General features: G+C 35.3%; 1 protein-coding gene across 11 annotated transcripts in view; it reads left to right on the top strand.

Annotated features, from left to right (window-relative positions):
* The window catches only part of MCTP1 (multiple C2 and transmembrane domain containing 1), a 558,463-nt gene that overhangs the window by 392,363 nt on the left and 147,775 nt on the right, over nucleotides 1–18,325 (top strand). For 8 of the 11 annotated variants that reach the window (XM_043464640.1, XM_043464643.1, XM_043464642.1 and 5 more), the window contains 5 exons: nucleotides 3,082–3,184; nucleotides 4,954–5,056; nucleotides 5,397–5,498; nucleotides 5,879–5,953; nucleotides 8,139–8,258. In XM_043464640.1, the coding sequence (XP_043320575.1) occupies nucleotides 3,082–3,184; nucleotides 4,954–5,056; nucleotides 5,397–5,498; nucleotides 5,879–5,953; nucleotides 8,139–8,258 (503 nt within the window). Of the gene's footprint in view, nucleotides 1–3,081; nucleotides 3,185–4,953; nucleotides 5,057–5,396; nucleotides 5,499–5,878; nucleotides 5,954–8,138; nucleotides 8,265–18,325 lie in introns of those variants that run through there. The other 3 variants (XM_043464644.1, XM_043464649.1, XM_043464651.1) reach the window with 2 other exon arrangements.

An 18,325-nucleotide genomic window follows, 5' to 3' on the forward strand; every position in this document is an offset into this window, starting at 1 on the left:
AACTAAACACACACACACATACCATATAACATGGATTTTAATAGATACTGAAAAGAGATCAAAAGTGGGTTAAATTTGGGAAGAAGTTTTTGGAAAAATGAAAATAGCCTGTACATGGATGAGTTCCTGTCACTGATCACAGTCTTTAATATGACCGTAAGCATAAGAATAATAGATTTCATATTGGGAAAAATCAGTATAAATCAAAACATGTTTGGTCTTTCTTAGGCAAAAGGCTTTCTTTTTTAATGTAATCACCATTCTATTCTGCATATTGTCTAACATGGTCTCTTAAAAATTACATTGCTTGCCCATTTCAAGTTATAAGGTAGGTGCTGACAGGAGAATGTCTTTGCCATTGATGGTATGCCACTGGAAGTTTGAATAGCAAAATGACTGAGAAGTGGCTTTAGAAGACTCTTGCACTGTTTTTGGTGTAGAAATGTCTCTAGTTCTTTAACAACTTTATTCTGATAGAAAAGAGTAACTGAGGGGTTAAGTAATGTGGTGATAGATGGCTAATACTGGTTTTCCCTAAAATGGTTTTGAGAAATAATCAACTAAATAGCAAGAAAATATGGATTGCCACTACCTCATAGACATATGGTTTGATAAATACATTAGTTTCCTAGCAGAATATGAATAATAACATTAAGCACAGATTTTGTTTCTTTCTAATCCTTTGGCCAACCACTGACCTAGGTCTTCTATTGTCAGCAAATAAGGATATAGTAACAAAGGTGATGATTTGGGAGACTTTCCATGGGGTTGGTTGAAAGTATTATATTCAGTTTTGTTGTTATTGTTTAGTTGCCCAGTAGAGTCCAACTCTTTGCTTACACAACTGAATATAATTTCCTGTGGGAAAAAAGTCAACATTTTCATCCTTTGTTCATAGAAGTTTAAAGTAAACTTTTTCAGCATAGATTTCAGTCTCTAGAGTTTGTTCTTGTGTTTTGTTATTGGAGAAGTGGTAGTTTTTACTGAATCTATCACACATTGTTGATTATTCAAGGGCAAGTAAAACCAAGTTAATTGAAATAGAATAGTATTAACAATTGAAGTAAAGTAAGTGAAAATAAGGGAACAAAAATACCAAGAAGTGCTATTTTTTGTACTTATTTTTACTGGTTAAGATTAATATGAATGTACGTGTGTTTAAGAAAAATTACAAGAAAGTCCAAGGAAGTGTGAGAGTTATACTTGTCTTTTAAGTGTTTCTGAAGCTTATCATTTCATCTAAAGTGAAAGTGAAGTAGGTATTCTTTTGTCATAGATTTCATCATAAATATGGCTTTAATATTCTCTCTGCTTGGTATATATAGAGATATTTTCTCTCTCCAAATCTTTTATAAACTAGTTGAGGTTGTAGTTTATGTGCTGTGTTCTTTTGTTCATACCATAGTACCCAGCACAAAGCTAGGTGGGAAGACAATGTTTAATATGAGTCTTAAGACTAACTAAGGTTTTGAAAACTAACCTACTTTTCATGCTTTTACCTAAATTCTCTGGGACAAAATAAAGTTGACATGGCAAATAAAACCTACTATAAGGTGTTTTAATGAAGAAAAAATTTTTGAATACTATCTTTCATGGCACGTATAAGGTACAAATAAGGTTGGTAGCAGGTAGGGGGAGAGGAGTGAAGAATGTGGGAGAAAAAAATGCAGATCCTAAATCAGGGATGAAATTTTCACCAGACCTGAAAGACTTTCAGTTCTCTATTCTTTATTGAAAATTAATCCCAAGACCAAAAATTGAAAAGACTACCATAATGTTAAATTATGCAGTTATCATGGGCTATATGAGGCCACCGAACTAACACACACATATTAAACCTCTTTTTTTAATGTAAAATTAATAAAGAGGTAAATTAAAAGGTAAGTCAAAGTTAAAGGTAAGTCAAAGTTTGTACAGCTCATTTTCAAAATTACAATATGGAAAGTAAATACACTGCTGTGTGGGAATACACAGCTTATCTGTCCTTGCTAGCTAATGAATTCTTTCCTATTAAATTTTAATAGGAAAATCTTCAATGATATTTAAGCTTTCACAGAAGTGTAAACTACTGTGACTACAATTCACAATGCATTTAAAACAATTATTCTTTATCATTAAAGTTAATAATATGCACATTAACCTCTTATGTAGTCTAAATCAATATTGTCGTTTAAAAGATATGACCTCTGGACAGCTTTGTCTAAATATTGATTTCATTGTCATTTGTATAAGGTATCAAACAAATTACATGCTGCACTAATATCATTAATACTGCCCCCACAGAGCCTCTGACTTTACAGGTTCTTGTAATATAGGACATGACATTACAAAAATATTGAGGACATCACAAGATATAATTACCGAATGGATGAGGTTTGACTATGGTGGTGCAGAGTGGCTGTAAACATGTGATAACTTTCAAATCCTTTTCTCTCCGTAGACAGAAAAAATACATCTCTTTAGCATGCAGATTGGTTTGTTGAGGTTAAGTTCAAATGGCAGAATTTTTCCTGCCTCAGAGGGTCTAATTTACCTTTTACTGATGCCATAGATATTTCATAAGAGAATCTAAAGTTGGATTAAAATATTGTAGTTCTGCAATATAGCAGTTTTCCCAAAATAAACTTGTTTAGGAATTTCTGTTACAAGTTCTTAGTGACTCAGATGAGTTGGAAAATACATGCAACTTTATGCACCTAAAGTGAAGGGGCTGAACCTTTCAACTGATCATTAAATTCAATAAAATCTGATTTGGGGATGGGCACATATCACATTTGCCCTCATAATTGGCAGTTACAGTATTTATTTTTATAAAAACAAAATTTGCAAATTAAAATAGCTATATAAATTAGCGCTTTAGAACTTTTTTCAAGTTCTAAATTGCTCTGAATCACAATTGTTAACATCATCCTGTTACATCTAACTCTATTTTAATGTTTGTTTGTTTTTTCAATTTTTAAAATTGTACTTTACTTTCTGTTTTCTGTAAGACTTTTTAGAAAAGAGATGTGGTCATGGTCACAATACTGGTAGCTGGGGGTGCTATTTATACTAAAACTGTTCCCCACATATTTCTTGTAGGTAAAAGTGACCCATTTTGTGTGGTTGAGCTGAACAATGATAGGCTGCTAACACATACTGTCTACAAAAATCTCAACCCTGAGTGGAACAAAGTCTTCACATTGTAAGTAGTGGTTATCTTGAGCTGGCTTCAAGAATGATACTAAATGATATTTATTTTCGAGATTTTTGTGTGTTTTCTTAACTGATTAACAGTTCAGTGCCTCTGGCCTGCCTTTGCCAGCAATAGTGAATTGCATAATTGCATTACCTTCCTGAGCATGAAACCTGGGGAAAGGGTATGCCATTTTTCTGTGTGTTTATACAGATATTTTTTTAAGCTGTGCATTTTTTGACTAAGGATTTTTCTCCCATTAACTGAATTGCCATACTGCTCCTTCCTTTTATACTTTCTATTGAAATTCTCCCCAATTGCACTGACACCAAGGAGGACAAAGCTCTATTTGTTCCATTGCTCAAATCAGCAAACAATCCAGTCTCGGATTCAGCAGATGTTTTAGTTTTGTTTTGTTGCATTTTAGCACAATAAGAATATTAAGTACTGTCCTACTTGCCCCCCCCCCCAAAAAAGAAAAAACCCTTTGAGTTAATTTTCTTTTTTTTTAAAAAGTTTGTAAATCTTTCCAATCATTCACTGTAAAAGCTGCCAATGCTACTCTGTAGTATCTCCTAAATTTGTGGGTTTGCTTTTTTTTTTAAGCTGGGCTTTAGAAATGAACTCGGAACAAAGGAAAACTCTCCAAATAGAAGTACTTCTTAAAAGTTTTCTAACATAGCTTTATTTTTTTGTATATGAGAAACTGCTAAATTCCTCATTAATTTCTTATAATGTCCTTGCTTAAGATCCAGTAACTAATCAGATTTAATTATCTGACCAATTTATCTTTAAGGAATTTCACATTTTTATAAGACATGAAAGCCTGGTCCGGAGACTTGCACTCCTAAGAAGGTTGTGGAGTGTTTTTCTCTGGAATGCATAATTGAATGAATAGGTTTGATTATTATCAAAGCCATTAATTGATTGTGCTCTGATAAAGCCTGTTCTCACATGTGGCTGCAGTCTTTCAGTAATGAATATATTCATTTTTTGTTTTCTCTTAATTCATGTTTTCTTGGTAAACAGTTTGATCAAAGAATAAATGCTGTCAACAATTGGGGCTTATTTTTCTAGAAACAAAAATATGAAGAGCTTGCACAGTTGTTTATTAGCATATGTTGTCTTTGGAACATAATAGAGCACTACTTAATTTCTAAATCCTGGGGTGGTACAATAGCTATCAATGTTACATTTTTTACATTCTATATTCTGTGTAGTTAATTTTTACTATAAACTTAACAGAAATAAGTTAGCATTTTGATGAGAGCTGGGGATAAAAATTATAATAAAAAAGACAAATGATACAAAATATACTGTGACTCTTGCTGAAATCAAACCTGGGAGTTTTAAGTTTGGAGTTATAAGAAGATAGAAATTATGTGGGAGTTATAAGAAGATAGAAATTATTGTAATAATGAGAAGAAGGAAAAATCTAAAAAAATCAGTGCCGCTTATTGATGGGTTTTTTTTTTAACAGTGATTTATTCTGTGGCCATCCAGATGGAAGTTATATTTTATTGAAAAATTATAACTTAAAATTAAAATTGTATTCAAAGTTCCAGATAATAGAACCATCACTGCTGTCTACTAAGATGCATTGTGGGAAATTCTGTCAGATACCAAGCTGCCCTATGTACGTGTATATGCAAATAGCATACATAAAACACATATACACCGAATCAGCTGGAGCTATCTAAATTTTCAAAAGCATTTGTGTTCTTGTTCCCCACTGATGAAGTCTTTTTTTTTTTTCCTTACATATATTTATTTTGCAGCAACATTAAAGATATCCATTCAGTTCTTGAAGTGACCGTGTATGATGAAGATCGGGACCGAAGTGCTGACTTTCTGGGCAAAGTTGCTATACCCTTGCTGTCCGTAAGTTTTATTCACCTGACACATAGCTCTGTGTTGCTTTTGCTCAAGGAAGGAAAAAAAAAAAAAAAAAGCCCTCAGCTCTATATCTGTCATTTCTCAACCAAGGTCTGTAATAAGAACACTAAAAATTTTAACATACTCGATTCACGGCCATGTTGAATCCCATGATAGTTAATTTTTCCTGACAGACTTGATCCTGGTAATGAACAGGTACTTGTCAGAATTGCCACAGTTGTTTTGGGTTCTCTGTCAGTTTCAGCAGCTGGGGGTCAAAGGTCACTGAGGGAGTGTATTCAGTGGAGACCGCGAGACAGACGGCTGTCATGTCCTTTTCCCGCAGATTCAAAATGGTGAACAGAAAGCCTACGTCTTGAAAAACAAGCAGCTGACAGGGCCAACAAAGGGGGTCATCTATCTTGAAATAGATGTGATTTTTAATGCTGTAAGTCTTAACTTTGGCTTTTTTGTACTGCTAAAGAGTTCAGTTTCATGAAAGCTTTTGTTCCTGATTTGTAGAGAATTTCTGTCATCCCTCATTTTCTCTAAACCTTGATGTATCCTGGAGAATACGCTTGGGCCACTGCCTGGCACACCCACACTTTCTGTTGTAGTTGGCGGCTGCCGCTGCGGCTGTTCTGTAGCCACTGCCTGCCGGCGGCAGAAATGGAAGCGCATGCATGTGCCACTGTATACATTTATATTTTATGGGAACCGCAGCCAGGACTTTGAAACTTTAGCAATGATTGCAAATTGAACTGCGTGAAAAACTTGTAAACATTTGTAATATATTCATCCATAACAGACACATATGTTGATGTGTAGGTGAAAGCCAGCTTACGAACATTAATACCCAAAGAACAGAAGTACATTGAAGAGGAAAACAGACTCTCTAAACAGGTAAACAGCAAGGAAAGATGAATCCCTCTGGGAAGACCTGATTATATCTGTAAAACATCTGTGTGAATTCAAATAAACTCTGGAGGTGTGGGGCGGGTGGGGAAAGACTATGGAATGTTTGATCATCTACTGACGTGAATTGGCTCGCTCTTTTCTCCTTTCTTTTCCTCTCTTCCCTTCTTTTCCTTGAAAGATCAAACAAGGGCAATACCAAACTAAGTTGAGTGGGGGTGGTCAGAAAGGAAAGGGGATACTGTAGGCTCTGCATAGAATGGATATGTATTCATGCTTTAGCAAAAGAATGATCATTTTGAACATAAAATACAATTTGATTGCCATGGAATGTGTAAATGAGAACACCAAAAGCTGAGGTTCAAATATACGTCCAGACCACCCACAGGTATGATGCAGGTGTGTGTAAAGCAAGCCCAGCGTATAGTTCTTCCCTCTAATCCACGAGAGAGGGGGCTCTATCTTTTAAGGGAGACCTTCCTGTTAATTAGATTTTGACTATGATCTTTTAGAAGTGAACTTTTATTGGCATTTTTAGCAGGAAATAGAAAATCAGGAACCCTGATTTTCCTATCAGGAAGGAATTTTAGACTGGATATCTTGTAGTTAGACTTGTAGCTTTAAATTTGATTTGATATGAAGTTAAGAAAAGAGCACTGTTTCCCCTTTTAAAACTCCAATTAACACAGCTAAAATAAAATATATTTGAGACTCTATAGTTTACAGAACTCATCTGTGTGTGTTAAAATCTTTAATAATTTTCTGTGCTATTAGAAGACCAAAACTACTTTGTTTTTATTCCAATCACTTCACCAAAAACAGTGGAATCTTTAGTTGTTTAAAGACAGTGCCTGAGGTACAAATGTAATATCTATCTGAATGGAAATACAGATTACATTTTTCCACAGTTATATTTAAAAATAGTAAAACTCTTAAAGGTGATTAGGGGCCAAGAAGGAAACAAATAGGGACACTTTTTATTTTGCCTGAAAGAAATTTTAACTTGTTTAAACTGCTGAGCATGTACATGCTTCTATATGTACATACATATGCAGATGTTTTCCATATGAGCCCAGTTAACTTTACATAGCTATGTCTTTAAAATACCAGATTAGCATTGAAATATACTTGTAAGTAGCAAAATATTAACCTGCAGACATAATTAATTATTAACATAACTGTATTTAATTTTTTGAACCTGTATCTAATATATGGGCTGTTTGTCTTACAGCTGTAGCCATGTCTTAGTTTTAAATTTTTTAATTATAGAAATTCCCATATACCTCTTAATCTTGTTCCGTATCTACAGTTTATTTTTTGTCTCTTTTTTTTAATTGAGGTGTAATTGATGCGCAATATTCTATGTTACAGGTGTACAATATAGTGATTCACAATTTTTAAAGATTTGTTCCATTTGTCATTACTATAAAATATTGGTTGTATTTCTTGTGTTGTACAATATATTCTTGTAACATATTTTATATATAATAGCTTGTCATATACCTTTTTTAAGGAAATATTTTGTACTTGGTTGCCATACATTTTTCCCTAAAGTCCAAAATTAGGAAAAAGTAATGAGAAATGTGGGTAAAATTTATTGTGGGAAGGAGAGAGAGGAAGAGGGAAAAGAGAGAAGGGGCATGAGACTATGATAGGAAGAAAGGGAGATCCTACTGAAATGGTGATAAAATATTCTTTTTTCTATAATAAAGCAATACTTGACAGGTTTTTTCTAAGCCCCTCAATAAAAACATCCCAAGTTAGCAATTTCATTTTGAAATATCTTGAAATGAACGCATTTAAAGAATTTTAAAAGCACAGGATTTCAGAATTTTTAAATATAAGGTTCTCAGCATTTTAAGTGTCAAAAAAAATGTTTTTGATCGTTGGGAATTTTTTTTTTCTTTTGAACAGAGGTAACTCAACTTGCATGATAGTACTCTCTATGCAAATATATTTAACTCAGAAATTGCTCTTGTAATTTAGTTCTTCCCACTTTCTCCAGATAAACTTTTTCCCTCTAACTTGGGAGCCAAATTGCTTGGTATATTCTTACAACTTTATTAACTTTCTGAATTCATATTAAGTCACACTAAACTTGAAGAATTTTGTGGCATATCTGATGAATTTCAGTCTTGCAAATTCTAATAATGGCTTTCATCTTCCTTTACAGCTGCTGCTAAGGAACTTTATCAGAACGAAGCGTTGTGTCATGGTGCTCGTAAATGCTGCATACTACGTTAATAGTTGCTTTGACTGGGATTCACCCCCAAGGAGCCTCGCTGCTTTTGTGGTATGATCATACTGTATTACTTACATTGTTATTCATTAAATTCAGTAATCATAGCTGCCTGTTTCTGTGGCTCTAGTTACAGTTATGTCGATGTAGCCATTTTTAACTTCTATTTTGAGATTTGACTGGGCAGATTTGCCGTGGGCAGGAACCTGATGGATTGTTCAAGGTCTGAGTCCAAGAATATATCCCCGCTCCCCGCCTCAGATTTCCGGAATACAAGACATCTCAGCCAATGTGTAATTTTCTCTGTGACAGTTAAAAAGTAAAATTTTACATGTTGCATAATTCCAAAGCCCAGTAGCAGGGCCAAGAAAAGTCCTTAGTGTTAAACAAAAACAAAATTAAGAATCTTGATCATCCTCGTTTTAATTGTATTTATCCTATAGATAGCTTTTCAAAATATGAAAATCTTTGGCAGTAGAATGCTATTTGTAATACTTTAATATGTGAATCACAGTTGGAAGTGGATGTTACCTATGTAAGACACTTTATTATTTCTGAGATTTCCAGTTTTTAAAAAGGCGCAAGTGAGAATTTGATAGTTCCAGAGTCCTCTGACAACATCCATCCCGTGGCCTTTTACTTTGGTTATTTAAAAATTGCTGATGAGACCAACTTGCAAAGCTAGAAATTCTGAAAGAATTCTTTCCTCTGTGCTTCAGCTGAGATTTTTCTGCTCTCACATTATTTTTGCGTATTCAGGATTTCAGTCTGAAGTTTAAGTGGAGTCGTTCTTTTGAAATCTTTCATTTTATTGTCATACGTGTTAGAATATGAGTACCCTTATGTGTCCTTATATTTGCAGGTTTCGCAGACTATGACTTTATCTGGGGGGGCTTACAAGAAGAGCTTTAATTATAGTAACAAGTCAACGTTTTAGTATTACCATTCAAATGAGTGTAGGCACATCAGTTTAACACTTTGAGCTCTGTCCTCCTCTCAGGCCTTGTATGGGACTTTCATTAATGTCTGAGCACATGGAACAAAGAGTGTGGATGTCCCTTTGTGTTGTGAGTTACCAGAAAGTTAGGCAGCCTGCTTCCCATAGACATGTTGTTGTCTCCTTAAAGAAAGCAACTGTCATCATCATTAAGTTTTAGAAAAGAAAATCTGCCTCTCTCAATATTCTTTTATTTAGCTCTTTCACATGATAAATACACTGGAGTACTGTTAAGCAAACTTTGTTGTTGTTTTTCAGCATCATAGAGGCACTTTAATGTTAATGAGGGGAAAAAAAAATCACGTTGAGTTTACGTGTGTATTTTATGCCATTACATCCAGATTCCGGGGGGCTGTATAGCAGACACAATAATATTCTACCGAGAGTGTCATGCTGCCATCTTTGTTTCTCTCCTTTGTTTCATAGCTATTTATGACATTTGAAAACAGAGAAACCTGTATAATTATATCATCTGTTCAGGAACCTTCATTTTAGATACTTCCGTAATACAGTGTGTTATGTAAGTCTTCACAAACTTCGTCTGGCTTCTAGAGGTCTCTCCTGTACAATGAATCCAAGATGGTGGACTTCCCTTACAATTTTCTACTGGTTGAAAAAATATTTATCTATCAGCCAGTGAAATTCTGAGAAACCGAGCTACACAGGACTTGAGTAATTTCACTGTACAGGAGTCCAAATCCACTGGGGAAGAAACGTAGTGATCTCTCTCTTAGCTGGCGGTCAGTTTCTAACAGACTCGATCCTGTGAAACAAGCTGAATGCAAGACCTTTTCAGGAAGGAGGGGCAGGGCAGGCCATAATAAAGGGTAGGAAAAGGGACTCCTGACACCGATGGTGAAAAAACAGGCCAGAAACTACAGTGTGAACATGTTAACAGTGATTTTGAGAAGAAGCAATATTATTAATGGTTTCATTGAAAAAAAGAAGCATTGGATTTCAGTCTGTTGAATGTCATTAAAACAGCAGATAACAACAACCTGCTTCATTTATCTGGACCTGACCTAGGAGTTCCAGGAGAATGGGGGCCCCTCTGGCGTCACCTGCAGAGCATCTAGCCCCTTAGTAGGCTCCTGGTGTAAATGACTGTCTAAATCAATAGACCAACCAATAATTCAGTCAGTCTGAAATATTTTTCTTATGTGGAGAAACTTTCTCCAATGATTCCATATAGATAAGAGTTTGCTCTAATAAAGCTAGTGATTAAATGACGATAGGCTTATCTTAATGCCTTTTAGTAATTTTTCCTAGACCTTATATTTAAATTCTAAACTATTTCATAATCCTCCATCCATCATCTCTTTTAACCTCAGATTAAATTCTAATATAAAAAGACCCTTATATAATGATAACCCAATATCTATCACAAATTTACATGCCAAAAAACTTTTCCAGGCACTACAGCATGAAAGTGCTTTTCGTACATTAGTAAATTAAATATTCCCAGCAACCTTATTTGAGGTAGATACTGTTATTTTCCTGATTTGCAGAGGAAGAAGCTGAGGCACGGAAAAGTTAAGTACCTTGCTCAAAGCCACACAGATATTATTTCCTTTCCAAAAGAGCTTTTAAAATATGTACCTTGTAATCTTAACATCATAATGATTCAGGAAAAAAGAAAACACCATGGTAGGATTTTTATTCATCTTCTAGATATTAAATGATGTACTTAAAAATGAAATGTTTCAAAGATCTTATTGCATAACCAGAGCCTTTTTAGGCCAGTTTATTGAAAAGAACTGCTTTCCATTAGGAGAAGCTATGAGCAGCACCCCATTGTTACAAACATATTGTTCCCATCATTCCCTGTTGATGGATCACGGGTCTATTATTATAATATTGGTTCCACTTGGCCCACTTTTTCATAAATGCAGCTGCTTCATGGAGCACATGCGTTTGTACCATTATGCTGCTTGGTTTTAGGCCCAGATCAGTAAACTTTATAATGTTTAAGTGCCTTTTTTTCCTATCCTGTTTTCTTTTTCTTTTCTAATTTAGCATCCAAAAGTAAATGTAAAGTAGTGAGATTTAAACAGAAAAAACAGTCCTTTTTGTCCTGATGTCAGTTACAGTGGAGAGCATGAGAAATGCAGGTGAAGCGCTACCCTGGTCTCTTTTTTTGCTACCTGTGTGTTCTGTGGAAGGTTCAAAGCCGGCTGCCTCTATTAGAAACAGAAATCAGCCTGGAAGGTGATGGATGAAATATAAGCAAGCACGTGCCTGGGAATGTCCGTGTTGCTGTGTGCCATGAATTAGGTTTTTAAATTTTACTATGAATATTGTATGCTGAAGAGCATACACATACGTATGTGATGTGGAAGGCAGGGACGCTTGTCTTTGGGAATCATCCATTGTAGACGTGTAAATGTCTCATCAATTGGGTTTAATTTTCATCAGGCTCTTGACCAGACATTTGTGTTCTTGTGGATGTCAGTGGGCGCAACATGGGGGGAAAAAAAAAGAGTGCACATTCTCTTTTTCAACACTGTCATTTCTCACTGTAATGAGCACAAAAATAATTGGACAACTGAGCTATCAGTAAAAGGACACACTTCAGTGTGCGTCAAAGAATTATTTTACAGGACAAACTTTAATCTTTAAATGGGATTGTAGATAATTTGTGGTACCATCTGTCCATTTGGAATTGTTTTAGCCTTTTCTGTCGTTATACAGTAAGTGCCGCTGTGTTTAACATTAACATTTGATATTTTACACATTTAATTTCTGTTCTGCTGTGTGGTCCTTAGGGAACGGAGCGCTAGTGCTACATGAGAGAGACAAAGTATTGATCAGTTAACATTTCAGCTACATTTATGTATGTCGCAAAATTAATGAAAATGCCAGACAAAAATGTCAGAGTGCACAAAAAGGTAGAATTTAAATTTGGTAGTTTAATGAAAAGTTTAAGATGTGCATTATCAAAAATGTCCTCCTGCCTTTAAAGCACGATTCCTAACAGAATAACTAAAGGGAGACACATATTTTACTTAGAGGGACAATGAACATGAATTATGAAGGGATGTCAACTCCTCAAAGTACCTTGTGTTCCAAAACGGCGTGTTTGAATGCTTAACCATTACTCATAAAATACATATGTTTCTCTTCCTATCTGGAGAGCTACTAGCTTCACCCCTCCAGGCTGACCAGCCGGACGAGGCAGGCTTCCTACTGAGATTTCCCCCGCTTAGGTTTTCCTTGGTATCCAGGCATTCCTTTTGTGTCAAAACTGAGAATTCCCTCTACAGCAATTCATTGAGGCCACTCTGGTTCATTACTCGTTCCTTTCTGGGTCCTTTTCAAATGCCGGGTTTTCCTTTGCTCCCAGATAATTTGAGCTCCACCTTCATTCAATCCCCGTTTTAGGAAAGGATCACACTTGGGACAACAGCGACTCTGAGCAAAGCGGGGCCATTATGCAGCAAAAGAGAAAAACCAGAGATGATGTATGCAAAGAATGACATGAGGCAGCTCTCTGTAGCCAAATGATAAAAAAATAAAGTAAAATGGAGGAAGCCTAGCAAAGGAGGAACCGAACTTGCAGGGGCGATGTGGCTGGTGTACAAGGATCTGAAGACAATAGGCTTCCCAGGAGCCTATCGAGCACTTCCTGTGTAGAAAGCCTGCTGCTATTAAACAGCATATGGATTTTTCTAAAAGTTATTACAAACAATAAGAACATTTTAAGTGGCCTTCATGTTCAAGGACTGAAAAGGGAGCATCGCTTAAGAAGAAATATTATTGTGAAAAGAGAGACATGTCTAGATCTCCCGTAGTTCAGATTCAAGTCTTAGCCTTCACTGAGCAATAGAGAGGGATTGTACTGGCTGAATGGGAGGTAATTTTGGATTTCAACAGAAATTTCTAATTTAAATAATTTAAGAGGCATCAATAATACCACACCAACAAAATTATGCTTCAGGTCTATAGCAATTTTCAAATTATTTTTATAGATGTTTTTGTTATTGCTACTGTTTTTTTTTTTTTTTTAGTGCCAGCAGAAAAATTGGAAATGTTCCAGACATAACTTTTGTTTTCTCCCCAAATCAGCAAAATAGAAGGACCCCTGAAAACCACAGAAACAAGTACTAAAGTAAAATGATCTGTAACTGATGGTCCTATCCATGTATTCTTGAATTTTCCTAGAATTATGTAAATCTAAACTTCCAAGACCTTTTGCCAACCCTTCTTTATGTATGCTTTCCTCTGATATAAGTACTTACCAAGTTTATAAACAATACTTCTGATTTAATTTATACAAATTTTAAAGGTACATTAAGCATTTCCTTCATAAATGTGTGAGAAAGAGAAAGCCTATACAGAATTTCACTGCTTTTGAAGACTGTATACCTCCAAAGTTGCCTAAAATTCCTATTAAAACATCAGAGGCCATTGACACTTAGAAAATTCTAGTACTACACTTTTTTTTTTTTTTTTTTTAGTACTACACTTTTCAGTAAGTAGGTTGCGTGCCCAATTCATATGAACATGCTGGCACTTTAAGTTGATGTTCAAAGTACGCGTTTTTCCAAAATTTATCTAGATTCCATGGAAGGAAATTGTTTTCAAGCATTAGCCAATGAAAAAATAAGTTTTTTAAAGTGCTGCCTTTCACAAAGCATTGCAAATAAATTCTTGCAACTGTGTGATACTCCCCCCACCAAAGACCAAAATTTTGAAGTGAGTTGAATTTTAGGACTGATCACAATTAGCCAAAATCAAATATTAATGGGACAAAGCATTTTGACTAGATTTCTCTAATCCTGGAGGAGTGCTGCTCTAGGTCACTTTGTAGGTCTATTTAAATGTGTAATTCTTTTGTTTTATTTTTGTGGCTGTTACATACACCAATGTAGCACTTCCTCAGATGAGCACTTAGCTTTCTTTAAATGGTGCCAATGCCCCTTTTTTGTTTATTTTAATAGATGTCAGTAAAAGGGCCTCCTGCTCTTTGGAGGTAGGTAATCACATAAGCTGTAGAATCTACTACTATCCAAAAAGCTAATTCCTCTTAGATTTTATTTTATATTTACAAGAAGAATTTAATTCTTAAAACACACCGCACACTTTCTTTATCATTTCTACTCTCCCTCCTTTGTTCTCTAAAGCAGGACGTTGTCAGATACGATAATCTGGGGACATTCTGTGGGTTACTTGAAGAAAATGAAATTATTTCACTTTTTTTTTCAAGTACAGTGCAGTTGTAATACTGTATTATAATCAAACATAAACCTCAAGTATCACCAGCATAACAATAATACCATGTTGAATCTAGGAATTAGCCTCCTCATGAATCTTAGTCATATGTGCAATGAAAGTTGGGATGACACCAATGCCTCTTTGTGGCCTCTCTGGCCATAGGGCTGCTGATCCCTTTCACCTCAGGCAGCCTTCTTGCATTACATATCCTGTAGTTGCAGCCTCAAAATCTTTATGCGATCCTTAAAAAATATGTTGCATAGTCTGGATTTTATGATTAAGTTGACTGAGGATTAAAAATGACAAAAGAATGAAATCAGAGATGTTTCGCTGTCTGTCCTCAGATTCCTAAACCAATGTTCTTGTCCTCTGAAGAATTTTCCACCCTCCAGCTTCAATTTAAATTGTTGGGGACACACATTCTAAGCAACATAGCAAGGCATATTCCTTTCCAAAATAATATTCTGTCAAACGTTTTGCAAAAGAGAAAGTGTAAATGAATAATTATGAAATTTATTTTAGTAAAATTTTGTAAACTAAGAATAATAGCTCTTCTGAAAGATTGCACATTGCAACAGAAATGCAGTCATTACCATACTTTAGACAGTGACTTAATTCTCCAAATGTTTTCATGCCCTTTTGAATGGGGTAAATATTAAGAAATAAAGGGTAGAATGCTTTCTATTGTCTGATTTTTCTATTGTGACCAATTATGAAAATACACCTTAGAATTACAGTGTATTCGAGTTAACAAGTGAGAAGCTAACCTGAAATGCTGTTAAGAAAGATTTTCATTGCCCTTTTCCTTGCCATCATTTTGCCGTGTTTTAACATTACAGTCAGGGTGAATAGAGACGGAGGAGTGACTCTTGCCGTAGTAGGCCCGTGAGTTACGACCCTGCACTGCGTCCTCTATTTTGCTGTGATGACAGAGATCTGACACTCGGCGAGTGGTAACATTAGAGATCAGTAGCAGTGAAGATGAAAGAGTGACCATTTCTCGTGTTTGCACCAGTCATCAGCCACAGGCTCAAAGGGAAGTAATGAAGAGAAATTCAGAGAAGAGCTCACAGCACCGAAAGATGGAAATCACATCAAAGTGTAAACAGATATTTGGATAAAAATGAAAGGCAACCCTGATTTTAAGGATGGGGAAAAGGGTTTTACAAACAAAACTTGGCTTTTATTTTGTTTTAAATCAGCATTTCTCAACAGTTTTTTCATATTTACTCCCCTAAGGAGAAGCTTTTCATTTAATTTAATGAGAGAAATGAAATACTAAGGAATAAGATTTTCTCAGGGAGTGTTGAGCTTTGGGGGCCACAAATCATTATGATATGCAAGATTCTCTGTGCTCTCCCCTAAGAACCAATTTTTGCCCCCTTGGGTGCCATCTCAACCCCGTTGAGAACACATGCTCTAGAGGAGGTTTAATGTGAGTTTAACTATGTTTACTTTCATGCTCTTGGTGGTAAAGTCTAGTTTAGATTTTCTGTAGTTTGCATGCAATGCAAATGATTCTGATAGATAATCAGTCTGAGGAAAGAGAACTTGTGATGTTTATACCAAATTATTGACTATATTGGAGTCCAATGAAAAGAGAGATTTTGTTTGGCTTCATAGAGGCTGAAGAATTAAATTTTCTCCCTATGAAAACCCATTTGAGAGCTTTCTCCTCTACACCAGTTCCAAGGGTGCACTGTTGTGCTTCACTGAAATGGAGAAGTGGGGTGAACATTAATTCTGGGCTAAGTAATATCTCCATCATTATGAGGGTTAGAGGGGTTTTGTCCATACATTGTACTATATTTATGACTAATAGATAATCTTTATATTCCTAAATGGATATCATTATGTCAGTGATATAAAAGAATACTTCATTAGACTTGATTACCTATTACATCTTCGTGGGAAGGGAAGGCAGAGGGGTTGTGGAATACAAAAGTCATTTAAAACAGTGAGGATACATGTTCTACTTTCTATTCTACATGGCTGGTTACTCAGTTCCTCATAGGAATCAAACAACCTTTACTGTTGTAATTTGTCAATAATAAGTAAACATATGATATTTTATATCCCACTTAGCTATATAAAAATAATTCTATGCATTTTCCATAGTTAGCAATCTCTAGAGTTTCTGCCAAGCCGACTGCAGGCAATGCTTAAGTGTTTGAAACAAGAATATATCATCCAACTTTGTTATAGAATGTTGGTGAATTAAGTACTGTTTTCACTAGTCAATCAGAGAAATCCTTTGGATTTAATTTAAGAGATTGCCAAAGTTGCAAGTAGCCCATGAGTTACTCACAAATATTATGACGAGGTTGTATAAAAGAGGTGTTATTATATAGTTGAAGTGAAATGAGTGAAGGAGAAAATTAATTTATAAATGTGGAAGTTCAGAAAGCTGAGGTCACTTTTTCTAGTCAGGCAGAAATGTTGAAAACTTACCTTTGTTTATTTTATATAGATTTGTTTAAATTGTTTTGTTTAAATATTGTATATTGCTTAAATTGCTTTATATAGATTTTGGTTCTTCCATTGCATGAGACTATTACATGCCCCAACCTGGAGGCTGGTATTTTTAGGAGAGACCTTTAACCTAGGTTCTGTTGGTCTGGATGTGCACTATTTCCTTCATTTTTTCAATTCTCAGAATGTAAGCCTCCTACCACAGTTTTATTTCTAAGTCCTAAATCTTGGTTGATGTGTAATTAAAACTTTTAATTTTTTCATATAGACTCAAAAACCTCCAGGCAAGTTGTGTCTGTTTTGTAAGACAATTGCTTTGACCTTGGGACACATTGCCCTATAGAGGCAATTTGGGGGCCACAAATCATCGTGATATCTGATGTCATAAGTAATGACATAGAACCGTTCACAGAGCCTGTCAATCCCTTCATAGAGAACTAGCTGTAGAATGGAAATACCGTCTGTAGGAAGTAGATCAGAGTGCAGTCACGGCTTGGTGCTGAAAATGCCAAGAACCACACCCACCCCAGTCCTAGCTTCAAATAGCCCATCTGCCTCATGGCAAAGGTAAGGGACCCACAGAAGTGGAGATTGTATAGGCTTTTAAGTGTTCCAGTGAAGTCATGGAGTGTTATGGTTAGAAGGGAATTTAGAGATGATTTTATGGTGGAGGAAATGAAAGTGCTATAAGGGAAAGCGACTTACTGAAGCATTGACTCTCCTTCTCCCCCAGTTGCTGGCAATGAATGTTTCAAAGACAGCAGCATTGAGAAGAGAGGAAGAGAATGAGAAAGAAAGAATCTTTATCCTGAAGTTTATAAGTTGTTGTCCTTAATTAAGGAAAACCAAGTGTGTGACAGTGTTCTCTAGAGTTCTAAGAGTGTAAAATTAGGCTCTAAATTCTTGGTATGTCTTTTTAAGAAATGTGTTGACCTGAAAGGGCTGGAATTGTCTACTCAAAATAGTAAATCTTTGCTCGCATAGCTTAGTATTATTCCTGCAGTTCATGTAATAAGTGCATATTTTGTCCTTGATGTACTTCTCTACTAGCTGTGATCACATCACATTACAGCTCCCCCAAACACTGTGGAGATGTGTGTATAGTAATAGAGAACACAAAAAGTTCACTGTGTATTTGAGGGAGGTACATTTTAGACAAGCAAAGAAATGTCATTTGGCCTCTAAGTAGTATAAATTACTCATTCCCAAAAGTAAATGTAGACTCTTTAAGAATATATTTCCCAGATTTTAAACATATACTATATCATGAGTTGCTTAAACAGTTTAAACCGTCTATATTGATCCATATTGATTTAATGGTAGCTGAGATCAACCTGTTCATGCCTGAATTTCCATTAGACCAGATAAATGCCAGGGGAAAAAGTGTATGTATTATGAATTACCTAGGAAAACTGGTGATTCTGTTTCATTGGTTTGC

This window comes from Cervus canadensis, chromosome 4 (genome assembly GCF_019320065.1).
Source record: "Cervus canadensis isolate Bull #8, Minnesota chromosome 4, ASM1932006v1, whole genome shotgun sequence".
Classification (NCBI taxonomy): Eukaryota; Metazoa; Chordata; class Mammalia; order Artiodactyla; family Cervidae; genus Cervus; species Cervus canadensis.